Source organism: Chenopodium album, chromosome 13 (genome assembly GCF_948465745.1).
Source record: "Chenopodium album chromosome 13, dcCheAlbu1.1, whole genome shotgun sequence".
NCBI lineage: Eukaryota > Viridiplantae > Streptophyta > Magnoliopsida > Caryophyllales > Amaranthaceae > Chenopodium > Chenopodium album.
Genome location: NC_137846.1, coordinates 48041333 through 48055672, shown reverse-complemented (window position 1 = coordinate 48055672; position 14340 = coordinate 48041333). Strand labels below are relative to the sequence as shown.

General features: G+C 32.7%; 2 protein-coding genes across 2 annotated transcripts; one reads left to right on the top strand and one right to left on the bottom strand.

Moving 5' to 3' along the window:
- Positions 1-606: 606 nt before the first annotated feature.
- LOC145575617 (RING-H2 finger protein ATL30-like) lies at positions 607-1095 on the top strand. The gene has a single exon (XM_081633456.1). It carries the CDS (start codon positions 607-609, stop codon positions 1093-1095), a length of 489 nt encoding a protein of 162 aa, XP_081489582.1.
- A 1381-nt stretch (positions 1096-2476) lies between these two features.
- On the bottom strand, positions 2477-8157 carry LOC145576766 (putative ubiquitin-conjugating enzyme E2 26). The gene is made up of 8 exons (XM_081634476.1): positions 7929-8157; positions 7694-7808; positions 5599-5691; positions 4654-5391; positions 4481-4541; positions 4120-4259; positions 3730-4041; positions 2477-3147 (listed from the first exon to the last, which is right to left on the bottom strand). Exons 1-8 carry the CDS (start codon positions 7970-7972, stop codon positions 2887-2889), a joined length of 1764 nt encoding a protein of 587 aa, XP_081490602.1. The 5' UTR covers positions 7973-8157; the 3' UTR covers positions 2477-2886.
- Positions 8158-14340: the final 6183 nt, after the last annotated feature.

Below are 14340 nucleotides of genomic sequence, written 5' to 3'. Positions count from 1 at the left end.
CGTGGATTTGACGGTGGATAGTAAGAAAAAATGGTCGAAGTAGGACATGTAAATAATGTAAAGAATTAAAATAAGAGATGCGGAAGAGGTTCTTTTTTTCTTTTTTAAATCGGAAACTAATAAAGCTTAATTAAGCTAAATTCAAATGGACAGACGGAAGAGATATTTTATTAGGTTTGAAACACACATAGATACTATTATATTATTTCCTTTTTTAATGCATTCAATTCTCCTTTTATCCAAGAAAAGAATAACACTTTTGATTATATGACAATAGATTTATGATTATCATTTATAGTAGTAAATTAATCTTAATCAAGTTAAATCTATCTTGAAGAAGAAACAAATCCCACGGCCACAATAATAGACTTGACAGTTGACACTCTCAAAACTTCCTATCCTCGTCATCTAAATGCATGATTGTTTAAATTATTTTTGTTTTTATATTATTAGAATAGAGCAATTATTGTTACACTTCCACTTTAATATAATGTATGTTTAACTTTATTCTCTTCATCATCAATATTAGTTGTACAAATTAACTCCAACTCATTTGCTAGAAAAAGATTTAAATTTCATCATCCAAAAAAATACAAATTATAAAAAATGGGTAGTTCAGATAATAGTGAGTTCTATTATGTTGCAGGAATTGGCTTACTTCTAAACATCATCTTATTTGCTACCACATTGTTGATCCACCTTCGCAAGCCTCGTACCGAAAACACGGATATTGAAGCATTGGATCATCTTCAATATCGATTCGAAGATGATCATAATTTGAACGTGGCCTTGTTACATGAACACGATAACGACAGCAACAAAAACCAACCAGAAACGAAGGGGTTGAGACTAATCGATCTCATACCGGCTATGAAGTTCATAGAAGTGGCTAAGGATCGTGTGTCGAATCGAGGAAGCGGGTGTTCGATTTGTTTAAAAGAAGGTTATGAAGATGATGAGATGTGTAAGGTTCTTCCTGGATGTTGTCATGTATTTCATTCTGATTGTATAGATGAATGGTTGAAGAAAAGGCAGAGTTGCCCTGTTTGTAGGAATATTTTTCAAGTTGTTCTTCAAAATACAATAGAAACATAACTTTTGTAAATACAAATTTTCTTTTATTTTGTTTTGTTTATTGGCATAGTTATTATTTTTTTTTCCTATTTAATAGGAAGTATATGATTTAAATTTTGGGATTAACTTTAGACTATGTTAGTCAAATAGTATCTGAATTAAATATATTATTCCCTTTTGTTTTTATAAGCTCTTCTTATCTATTCAGTAATTTTCTCAAAATTAAAAAGTAAAAATGGATATGAATGCAAAATTAAAAAAGTAAAAATAAATAAATAAATAAATTGTATAGTAGAAATCCAAATATGGGTCATTTCCTATGTTTATCCCAATTTCGTATAAAAGAAAATGTGATCTTCATGTAAAATCTTAATCAACTTGAGATGAGCTATAATAGTCTAAAGGGGAAATGTGCTATTAATGAGTTCATATCTCAATTGTGTGCAAGAAGAGAAAGGAATAAGCCAGATAAGACTAGAAGTGTTCATATGGCAAAAGGCAATGTATCTATACTCATAAGTCTTAACCACTAGCTGATCAAGTCCAGCTCCAGTGCCATCTTCAACCTCGAAAACCTGCCTTGGCTTCCATCACTCTTGGCCCTCACAGCTCCTGAAATTGGACAGTAGCACAAGACACCACCCCACTGCCGCTGTTATACCCACGCCCGAGCTAACTTCTACCTGCACTTTAGTGCCGAAATTCATCTTGACCCACCAAGCAGCAGGCAGCCTCCAGATGGTCGAATAGCCAATCCTCGTTCTGAACGCTCCACGACCACTCCACCAGCTGTGTTCTTGGCAGCTGCCTCTCCTCTCCTCATCCACATTCAAGGCATATTTTTCGGTTTTAACAGTATTAGGAAAAATAATAGAGCTATACTTTTGCTATCAAATGTGTACATACAATAGATAAGTACATTTCCCTTTTCCAAGTTTTGAACGGGTTTTTATTACTCGTATAATAAATCAATCTCCGCTAAAGTGGTAATACAATGACCGCTTGAGATGATTATGAGAATGTGATTCCTGAAGTATGGATGATATCAAGTTCATGTGTCAAAAAAATCAAGTTTATCCAAAATTATTATTATAAAGAAGTCGAAAATTTTGGAATTAACAAGCTGGGATTAAATTTGGAGCATTATTTGCACATTGAGAAAAATTTGGGATTATATTCACCGCCAATCTTCCTAAGATTAGCTACAAACATATTCAAGAGAAGAGACAAGCATGAAATACAGATCAGATTAAAATCAGATTTTATCACTAGAAATAATGACAATTCAGCAATTGAAATCAGCTTGTTTCAGATTTCGACTCTCAAAGACGCAGAATAACTTACTTTCCAGCTCCAAAGATCCCTAGGACTCTTAATCTCTTATACTGCAAGAAACTAGATCTCACTGAACACCAAACCAATAACATAGAAAAGGAAATTCTACACAAAATAACATCTCTGATTCTCTAATTCCTCTGCTTAATCTTTTCAGTGTTAGAGAGCAGCTAACTGACTAAAATTATTGATAACTAAGTTCTGACCAAAAGAAGCATGTTGATTAATAAGCTGTACTCTAAAAGCCATATTCTGATCTAAAGCTATTCCCAACATCAACTACGCCTATATACAGTGACAAAAAGGCAAAACCAATCAGCATTAGTGAGAATATATACCGAGCTTCCCTGATCCCGCCTTCCAATTTCCAAATATAAGGGTTGCCAGAATTGCAGCTCTGCTCCCATAGAAATGTTCCGAGTGTCAACTTTTGCACGTCCAGAGGGGAGTCAATTGGCTACATCTGGTCGGTTATCTCTAAGTGCCTTTGTCCATAGGGACTAAATATTTCTCGCATCCCTTGACACCAATTTTGGTAAAAGCCTCCACGAGTGATTTGATGTAGCCTGGCAAACTCATCTTGGTCGATTGAGAGCAAGTCTTTTTCTTCCCCTGGGTAGTTTGGGTTTTACCTTTGACAAAACTCCCAACTTCAACACCATCCAGGTACGCTCTACATGCTGCCAGTATATCATGAGCACGCTGGTAGAAATGCCCATAAACTAAGTCCTCAAAATACTGCAGCCAAAACAAAGGGGCCATATTAAATTTTTGAAAACTAAATCCTCGTTACAAAACATACAAAGTCCACAATAACCATCATGGAGTTCAATCACAATCTCAGCTGAATTATAGAATCTACCATTATAATTAATATTGAAGGTGAAATTTGTGGTAAAGTTCAGTCTGTTCCAAGTAAATGAAACAATTACGTAAATCCACATACATATACATTATTTTTCAATCTCATATCAGAAAATCCACCTGTTTAACATAACAAACTTGCTCATATTATGGACAGTAATACAGTATCAACTAATATCAAAGCCATTTAATAATGCAAAGTAAGCATTAATGAAACATTTCCACGAGATGCCATCTTGATAAGTGCCTTGCAATGTGCAATGCTACGAAAGATCAACTACATCGAGATTACTTATAAGCCTGAAATAATAGGAAGATAACAGCATAACACTAGCTCATACCCTAAAGTTTAAAATAAAAAAATTCTAAAGAAAGGGATAACTAATCTACTACCAACATCACTAGAATTTCTTTCCTGAAAAAAGAACGTAACCTAAACTATAGCCACAACTTTACCTTTGGTGGGTTCCTTAATGTGTAAAGCATTGTCTTCAGCGATAGAAGGAATACATTTTCACTGTAATGCTTGGAACTTTTGATGCCATAGGAGGTATTTTTGGAATGTGCATAACCAGGCTCATTATAATACGGTTCTTCATTTAAGATAAGCCCTTGTATTGAGACAAGGACTTGTAGCATATTTGATTTGTTAGGTCGCCAATTCTCATCTCTTGAACCACTCCAAGTTCCCAGAAGACTTAAGCATACTTTGCCACAATTATATAGATTAGGGTTCATTCGAAGGCCATGTGCATGATAATTTACATGCTGGACAATAAAATTCCACATTGTTAGATACATTTAGCAAAATAAGGAACTGACAATTATCCATAATCAAGTACATACTGGTGGCTTGTTTGGATAGGTGGCAGAGAAATGAACATCAAAGAAGAAGAGACCATCATGATAGGGTGTACCATCTGCTCCCACAATGACAGCCCTTAATAGATCCATCCTAGCCTCATAAACCCTAACAAATATTGTATCTGCAGAAGATAAGAAAATAGGCGATCAGCAAATAATGTAAATTCAAGACAAGACAAAGGTATTAAACTATTAATAAGCTGCCCCTGCATGGTATTAATAGAATTGGTCTGAACTTTTTTTCAGGATTTGGTGGCAATTTCAAACATGATCGAAATGCCTAATATATTGATAACTGACATAATTTTTAAGCTTTTAACACAAGTACAAAGTCAAAATGAACCTGGCAAATCCTTTTCCAGCATCCTCCACTCATCCGCAATTTTATTTACCCAGCTTTTGGACTATTCAGAATCAGGAAAAAAAAAACAACAACAATATAAATCATTAGCTGCTCTATAAGGTTATTGCTAAGTGTAAGGACAGAAATACAAGCACAAGTATCCATAACCTCACCGGTTTCAAAGAAACATTTTTCTTTTCATAAAAATGACCTACGTGATCCTCTAGGGTGTCAAATTTCTTAAACTGTTCCAGCTTCTTCAAAATAGAATTTTCACTAGAATTGCCTTGCCCATCAAAAGAGGGTGGTGATATGTCTGCACATATTCCCTCTAGCCCTGAATTGTTGTTAGTTAATGCACTAGTAAAGCTACTACTAGTTAAAATAGGATCTTGAATTCCATGGATGGAATGTTGTGACGGTTGGGCATATGCACTTCCATAAGAGTAGGGCATATGCGGAAAATTCAAAGTAGCTGAATTCATGGGTAATAGATATTGAGGCACTGGTAGAACATTGCCACTAGTTTGGGCATGCTTCTGAGAAGTTGGAAGACTGGAGAAAGAACGCTTTGATTTATGACAAGGATACACGGACAAATAGTCATTAATTTGGTGATATTTATGGGAGCTTGTTGAACTGAAGTGATCCACCTTGGAACCACTATATTTAAATTTAGAGTAAGGGTGTGAGCCATATAAAGAAGAACTGCTCGCGGGTTTTGCATGTTTCTCAATTGCGGCTGAAGCTGGCTTCCAATGGACAAATGCCTCTGTTCTAGATGGAATGTCTACACTATCAACATGAGATTGCAGCATAGCATACTGATCATCATAGGATACATCACCAAAATCAAATCCATCAAACTCATCCTCGAGGGTGATCACCTCATGTCCAGTAAGCATAGGTTTCTGTAGATTGTACAATGAAAAATAAATAAATAAATAAATTCAAAATTCCACCTTGACCCAAATATATATATATATATATATATATATATATATAATAAAATAAAAGATAAAAATACAAAAATAAAAAAAAAATAATAAATAAATAAAAAAAAACCCTAATGAAAAGAAGGTTGACTATGTGAATTACTAGACTGGAAACAATTTTACCTTTCCTTTACCATTAGAGGCAGCTTTCTCTCCAATGATTACAGCATCAGCAGGATCTTCGTCATCAACAACAATGATCTCATGGCCAACAATCTTCATGCAAAGAATAAACAAATCAACTCATAGCACCAACACTTCCAAAAACTCATAAAAGCAAGAAAAATGTATAAATGTATTGACGTGGAAACTAAAAAAAAAAAAACAACAGCACATATCCTAGATGTATGCAGAAAACAGAGATATGACTGATTCATATTCTAGAAAAATCACATTGCTTTTGCATAAGGTATAGAGAGCACTTCATTATTATACCAACAATAGGTACAAGGAAAATAAAAAAGAGAGCCCAAAATAATATGACAAATAAATAAATAAATAGTAGCTTCAACATGCACCCAAGGAACGATAAAATGGCTTTAATTTTCCTGCCAAGAGTGCCAACTGCAAAATTAGCTTATTATAAGCAACCTTTGATTACAGATATTTTTAATATCTTAAAACACTATCCATTTCAACGGTGTTCAAGAGTCACTATTACTTTAGATTAATATGACCTGAATAATAACAAAGACAACAGCTTGTTAGCAATAAAATGCAGTAGTACAAAAAACCAGCAGTCTTATCATGTTGAAGTGGAAGAGTGGGATCATGGAGTGGTTAAACGAGGAAGAGGGAGACCAAAGAAGACGTGGTTGGAAAAAGTTAGGAAGTATATGAAGCATATGGATTTGCATGAGAATGAGGTTTTTGATGGTAAGGGATGGAGGAAAAATACTTTTGTGGGTGAAAATACGGAATAATCACTTTTGGTTCTTGTAGCCAACCTCACTTATGGGATTAAGGCTTTGATTGATCGATTGATGTAGTATCAAAGCTGAAAGACCATATTTTTCCTGGAACAAATAATGTTTCTAAACAAGAACGAGGGAAACTTTCAAACTACCATATGTGAATTTCAGAATTCCAAAACCCAATCTCCCAGTTACTTAAACTCTTAAAATTGATGAATGTATACAAACTGTCCTAACAAGGTCAGTGACATCACAATATTTTTTGAAAGTTTTCTATGTTTTTTTTCTAGTGTGTATACATAACAAAATTGTATTTGGATTGTTTTGATAAACACAAACCCAAAAAAACAAAGACAAAAAAGTTGTGATATGGACTCATAATTGCCTCTTGTGAACTCTAAATGGCCATGAAATGTTCAGTAGCACTAAGGAAATGAGAGAGAAAGAGGAAATTAATTTTTGCTGTGGTTATGAGACATTAACTTGCATTAAGATTTAAGAATAAATAGGGTTTAAATGTCTAATTCCCCAAACCAAAAGCTCAAAGAGAAACAATGCAATAAGCTCCTAAAATTAATACGTATAACCCAAATCACATCAGCACAAGACACTGAAATGAAATGCCAAACCAACCATGCACACCTGTACTATCCAGTCCTCACCTCCATATATGATATATCAACCTATTGTTTGCACAAAATTACGGAGTCTAATGTTATCTTGCGCCTTGACATAATCAAAATGAAGCCAAGAGAGATACACTTAGCTTTAATTTTCCAATGTCTCAACCTTAACCATTTCAAAACCTTTAATCAAGTGCATATATAAAATTATAAAGTACCCAATAATTAGGAATTTCAATAATATAATCAACAACTCAAAATTCTAAAACTCCAACTTCTGAATTTTAAAGCTCAAGACTACTCATTTCTTCTTAAAATTATCAAAACAAAATTACATAAATAAATAATTTTTCTATGCAAAATCCTTAAGGATCCAAATATAAGAGTTAATGCATTTCCTAATATGATACTTGTATAAATTATAGTATTCATGACAAAATCATGTGTCGATTAATGTTACTTAAGTTAACTTAATACTTAAGCCATAAAATAAATGAAATTCTATGAACTAAATGTATGATTACTATAAAACCTACTCGAACCACTGTATCAATTTCTACATTAATACAATAACAAGCCCAATCAACTCAAACCCAGAAAAATCAGATGAAAAGGTGATCAACCCACATAATTCAATTCAATTTAACAAAATTTTCCAACAAAAAAGTTCAAGAATTTCACCGAATTTTGCTTTCTCGGCTTCGATTTCCAAGTAGAAGGGCGCGGAATTTCAATTACATCAGGGTCTTTAAACGACAAACTACTGTTACTACTACTCCCAGCGAACATTCTCTTCCTTCAAACCCCAGAACAAAGAAATCAAATTAATTAAAAAAAAAATGACAATTCAAGAAAAAGATTCAAAATTTAAGAAGAATAATCAAAACCCAGAAATTTAAAAATAAGAAATGATTACTTGGATTTGCGAGGAGGTTGGATTGGAATCGTAGGATCCTCCATAGCCGGCGAAGTGCAGAGAAAAGAGAGAAAAATGAGAATAAAATTGTGTGATCAAAAGAAGGAAGTTTGTGTTGTTTGGTTTGGAAATCTTTAAATAGGTTTATACGTAGTAATTGGTACGGAGTTGTTTAGTCACTCCCATGGTCCACCTTTATTTGAAAACAGGTTAACCGGATTGATTAAAAATGATGACTATGATGTGTTTAGTCTGTTAATACTCGAGCGGGGGCGCGGCAAAGATTACACTTATATTATGTCTGTTTCATATTATTTGCAATTTTAGATATTATTTGTGAAATATATATATTTCAAAGTGGCAAATCTCTTATAAAATGATGGCAATATTATTCTTTGTCTTATTTATGATGAACTAATACTTATTTTAATTGAACTTTTAACTTATTGTCAAAAAAAAAATTGAACTTTTAACTTAATTTAGTCTAGATTGATTTTTTTTTTTTATTAAACTTAGGCCTCATTTGGTTGCATATGAGAATTAAATACTTATAGGAAGTTGCAATGTTTGGAAAGTTGCAATTCCTAGGAAATATTAAATCATATTTGGTTGACATAAAGGAAATTGTATTTCCCATGAATTAAGTTATGGTGTTTTGTTTGGTTAACATAATTCTCATATATTACTGCAATATTAACTATTTTGTAATTTTTTAGGGCAATAATGTAATTTCATCAAAAAAAATTGTGTGGCAAGTTTGCGTGGCCAAGGTAGGGGGTAATTCATTTTCATGTTTTGTAAAAATTCCAATTTCTCGAGAAATTTCACTTTTTTACAATTTTACTTTTGGTAAGGATCCACGACTAGTTTATTATTTCTCTCCTACCAATCCCACTAATTTTTATTTTATTATTTATCTCTCCTATCAATCAATAGATATATATTAAAGACACACCGGACCAGCGGTGTGTCCTTAAGTTTTTATTTAATTTTTTTGAAAAAATGAATCTATTTAAGCAACAAATATACATATTCCTTATAATAATAATGATTACTTATAGATAGAGTATAAGAGAAGATTGGAAAATGATTTTGGCACACCAAAATTGATTTTGGCACACCTTTATGTGCAAGCACAGTTTTCTATCCTCTTCTCACATAAGGATGTGTCAAAATCAATTAAGGGTGTGCCCAATTCAATTTTCGAGAAGATTTGATAATGTATCTTTACCAAATATTCTTAACATAATTTGTGATATACAGAGTTTTTTTTTAAGAAAGACACTATTATATATTTTTTTTTCTTGATTTTTTTTTTAATATGTAAACAATAAAATGCGAATCTTTTTTTTTTTTTTTTTTTTTTTGAAGAAATGTTAGGGTTTTATAAAATCAAAGCAAATCAGCTTCTGCCAAAGCAATGGTGCGAATATCAAATCAACAAATGATACTTTTGTTATTTCCTTGAATAATTTATGATTGGAATTCTAATCAATCAACAATCTATAATCAAATATAGATACTTCAACAATACTACCAAGGACGACACATGTTGATTATTCTTAGTGTGATTTTTTTCTGCCATTTGTGTTGTTCTTTAGTGTTATGTTCGGATCAGTAATCTCAGGTCGGGCCATGTCCGAGTTTGGGTCACGATCCTAAGGTTAACTTGGGTCTCGGTTTGGTTTCAGGTCGGGTCATATCGAGTTCTGGTCACCAGTTTCTCAAGTTCAAACAGGTAAGGACATGAACCGGTTCAAATAAAATTTTTGGGTCGAGTTAGCTTTTGATAGCTCTAGGTATGAATACAACATAAATTTGAAATATTTAATATAGTATTAATTTTTAAAAAATACTTATTGAAAATTACCGTGCATGACACGGGACCTAACCTAGTTTATAACTAATACTAAAGTAGCAACCGTTGATTTGATGTCATCTTTTTTCAAAGTTGTACACGTGGCGCTATTTCATGAAAAGATTTCCCGATCAAATGCTATTTTTTTTTGAAACAAAATGCCCATTAATTTTAAACAAATAGCAGCTATTATATAGGTAATTAATTTAAAATAAGTACCTATTACTTTGGTGATTTATGGATATTAGGTTGTTGGAGTCTTTATAGGAGTTGTTAGCATAGTTGAGGTCAATTAAATTGAACTTATGAACATTTTAATCTCAAATTTTTTTTATAAAAATCCAAAGATAAATTACTGGTAAATCCGTGCATCGCACGGGTGCTAACCTAGTTAACAAGTAAATGTATCCTTACTAACTATATTTCTTTCGGTCTCTACCCTATAGTTTTCCTAAAACTTTGTGTCCTCCTAATAGTTTTTAGGACGCCACATAATGAAAGGTATTATTTCAACCAATGAAAAAAGAGATTTACAATTTTTTTAAGAATAAAAAAAATCAATCGCCAATACCCAACGAACATGTTTAATCTATATACTTCTTTGAAACAGTTTAATCTATATACTTTAAAGAACATTGTTTGTAATATTAGGTAAGGAACATATACTTCAGTCCCAAAGAACATATTGATCTGACTCAAAGAACTTATTCCATTCCAATTAAAATACGAATATGGATCCATTAAATAACACCTTTTGTCTAAACCACCCACAATAAAAATAACACAAAAAAAGGACATAATCTTCAACTTCTGAAAATAACACACTCAAAAAAAAAAAAAAAAAAAAAGGAAATTTTGTGTAAAACCACCCATTAAATAACACCTTTTGTCTAAACCACCCACAATAAAAAATTGTTGTCTAAAACCACCCAAATTAAAATTTTTGTTGTCAAATGCTACCTATCACCGTAAATTGGACCTTGACTAAACTTTCCGGCGTTGACCCTAACATGTGCCTTGCATGTGACTTTCTTTTTTCTTTTCCTTTTCTTTTTTCCTCTCTTCTCTCTCCATATTATAAAACCCATATCCTCTTAACTTTATCATTCCATGGCCTGACTCCTAACCTTTCTTTATCTTCTACTCCTCTCACCCTTGTTTGTCTTTAATTTGTTAATCAATTTCATGTTCTTTGTTTCCTTTTTGCCCCAAATCAAAGGAACCCAATTCTTTAAATAAAATAAGCAACAAATGAATTTGTATTCTGCCATCATCACCACCATAGGCGACCATACGACAACATCATCGACATTAGGAGCTACTTGGTTGGTCATGGCTGCCATGGAAATCGTTGCTGATCATTTTTAGATCTAGGGTTTGGGTTGTGGTTCAATTCCGGGAGAAAAAAACAAGGGGTACAATCATTTGGGTAATTGATTTTCCATTGGTGCGTACGAGCTCTAAGTTCTCCATTGAAGCCACCTCTATTTCTTGGTGGGGCCAATTTTCGGGTAAGGCCGTGGCATGGGTAATGGGTAAGTGGGATTGATTTTGTGTGGGTGACATGTTTTATCGAGGTGGGATACAAATTAGGGATAGTTCAAAGGGTGTTTCTCCTACCCAAAAATGGGTGATAAGAATTTCAGAACTTAAGAAGTAAAAATGGAGATTGAAGAGAGAACAGGGAAGAAGAGAGGAGAGAGGGAACCCAAAAATATCGAAGGAAAAAAAAAAAGAAGGGGGAGGGGGGTCATTAAAAATCATGTGCAAGTCATGTGTCCCAAGTCAACGCCGGATTCTATGGTCAATGGCGAAATGTTGAGTCATGTGGTCATTGACAACAAAAGGTTAAATTTGGGTGGTGTTAGACAACATAACTTTAAGTGGGTGATTTTTGACAAAAAAAGTGTTTTTAACGGATGATTTTAGACAAAATTTCCATAAAAAATAATAAATTGAAAATACCTTTCGATTTACTCCTTGATTTAAGGACATAATTTGTTATTTATACTCCTTGATTTTATTATTTAGATTCCATATTACTTTGGTAAACAATATTTCACTTTTTTTTTGTTAAGAGAGAGACAAATTGAGTTTATATAGAGAGTGAAACCATTCAAATTTATACTTCTATCTATATCTATATCTATACTTAGTACTATTTAAAAACACAAACTACAATCACTCACATGCTACATGTCACCACAAATCACTTACATGTCACATTTCACCTCCCTTAATATTTACTAGATTAACCCTGTGCGATGAACGGTTTTAAAATAAGAATTGAATTATAGACTTTTGACACGTATTGAAAGAAAATAACTTCCTCATTTTTCCTAACTAACTTCTAATTAAATATGAATATACAATTCCCGAAAGTGCATAATTTTCATATTTAATTAAGAAATTTTAATTAAATTATATTATTAATTGTTGTTAACAACTTGTAAATAACTAAATAGCATAATATGTGTTGAAAACCCAAAATTTAAAATTTAAAAATTCAAATGGAATATATTTTCAAAGCTATGTTAAATAGGGTAGATTAAAAAGGAAAAAAATATGACATCATCCTTGCATTTTGGAGGGAAAAAATTAAATAAAAAAGTGACACGTAGGCAATGATGACATCAGCGGTTGTTATTTTAGTATATATATAAATAGATAGATTTTTTGTATTCCCTTTGTATAATTTTTTTTAAACAAAAAATTTGATGTTAAGTCTTTTTTTTAAGTAAGAAAATGAAGTGTTCCATTTCCACTATAATAAAATAAAGTAATAGTAAGAAAAAAAATAAAGTTTAACTAAATTATGCACATCACATTGCTTAAAAAAAATGCACATTACATAAACATATGAAGTACAATAAATCATTTCATCTCCTAAATTTACAATATAACTTAAAACAATACGTAGTATTTCATTATTCCTTCATTTTTTTTCATAGTTCCACCCTCATTATCTTTTTCTTTTAAGTTTTAGCAATTGACTTAATACTTTAATTTTATATTCTCTTTATTAGCAGGATAACATTAAAAAAAAAAAAAAGAACCAGAGGGAGTACAAAACAACACCGATGCATGTAACACAAATAAGCAACACATTACAAGAAAAATAATCTAAGTAATAGCCCGTGCATTGAACGGCCAAAAGGCTAGTTTGAATTTCAAAGTGATTCAATATATTGCAGAGTTGATTTTATAGTTTCGAATAATCTTTTTGATGCGAGAGTTTTAGAGGATCAAATTAGTCAAGCGGTCAATAAGGCGATATCTCTTATGTGTCATCCAAGTAGGCTTCTATTATCGTTGGATTGGATCATGGCCTATTCGGAGGGTCATTTTGGGGCTAGAGCAGGAACTGAACTTAGTTTGGTAGTACTCCAATGGGACGACATTAGTGAGAAGGTAGACTAAATTAGAGTAATAGTTTTATCTTACTTTTAATTAATTGTTTAAGGAATATAGAAAGTTAATTCCTATTTGATTTCTTAGTAATACATTGGCAGTTTGTTGCCTACTAGCCATAAAGTCCTAGTTATATTGGGTTTATAATTAGTGTTTAGTCTAGTTGTCTTATTAGGAGTAGGAGTCTTTTGTCGGTTACTTTAGTGTATAAAAGGTTATTAGTTTGTAATTTTTATTCATAGTTCAAATAATAGTTTTCTTGAGTTTATTAGTACAGACTTACGAATTAAGTTTGTTTATTTGATCCGTTTGATTGAGCAAGCTTGGTTTTGATCTGATTGACTCAAAATCTAGCATAGGTTCGTGTTATCTCCGTTTGAGTTTAACATCGACCATAAAACCCCTCAGCGTTTGTGTTAAACGCATCAAGTGGTATCCAACGCCAAGGTTTCGGTGAGGATTCTTGCGGCGTAGTCTAACGTAATAGACTCTCTTGATTGAGCAAGAGGGAAACCAACGAGAGACATGCCTGGAGACGAAGAACAACCTCGTAATTTCGGAAACGAAATTGATTATCTCTCAGATAATGTAAACAACCTTACTACATCAGTGGGTAAGATTTTAGAGCGTTTTGATGGGTTGGACACACGTATGGAACAAGTTAATATTAGTGTGGGAGAATTGAGGCGTAGCGGCAACGACGATAATGGTGGTTGGGTGCGTCGAAACTTTAATCATATTCATGGTGAGCAAGAAAATAATAGGCGACGAGAGGACGAAATTAAGCTCACGGATTTACCCGAATTTGATGGCAGTGCAGACCCTGAAGTATATTATGAGCGGGAACGTCATATAGAGTGAATATTTGATTTTAATAAGGACCTTGAATTGATGATCAAAGGAGGTTTAAGTATGCTACCTTAAAGTTGTCTCTATATGCATCCTTATGGTATGAGAGCATGAAAAGGGCTCGGGATAAAGAAGGGAAGGAGAAGCTTCAATCTTGGGAAAAATCAAAGAAAAATTTGAGAATGCGGTTTGTACCAAAAACGTATAAATAGGACCTTTTTAGACAACTTGATACGTTACAACAAGTGGGGTCGATCAATACACTAAGAAGTTTGATAACCTTAGCTCAGCTTG

Excerpts from the sequence above, each read along its gene's own strand:
- LOC145575617 (XM_081633456.1), top strand. The coding sequence starts at position 607 with ATGGGTAGTTCAGATAATAGTGAGTTCTATTATGTTGCAGGAATTGGC.
- LOC145576766 (XM_081634476.1), bottom strand. The coding sequence starts at position 7,972 with ATGGAGGATCCTACGATTCCAATCCAACCTCCTCGCAAATCCAA. Across the intron at positions 5,692-7,693 it reads AGCCGAGAAAGCAAAATTCG|ATTGTTGGCCATGAGATCAT; the intron begins GTGAAATTCTTG and ends CTTTGCATGAAG. Across the intron at positions 5,392-5,598 it reads CCTCTAATGGTAAAGGAAAG|AAACCTATGCTTACTGGACA; the intron begins GTAAAATTGTTT and ends TACAATCTACAG.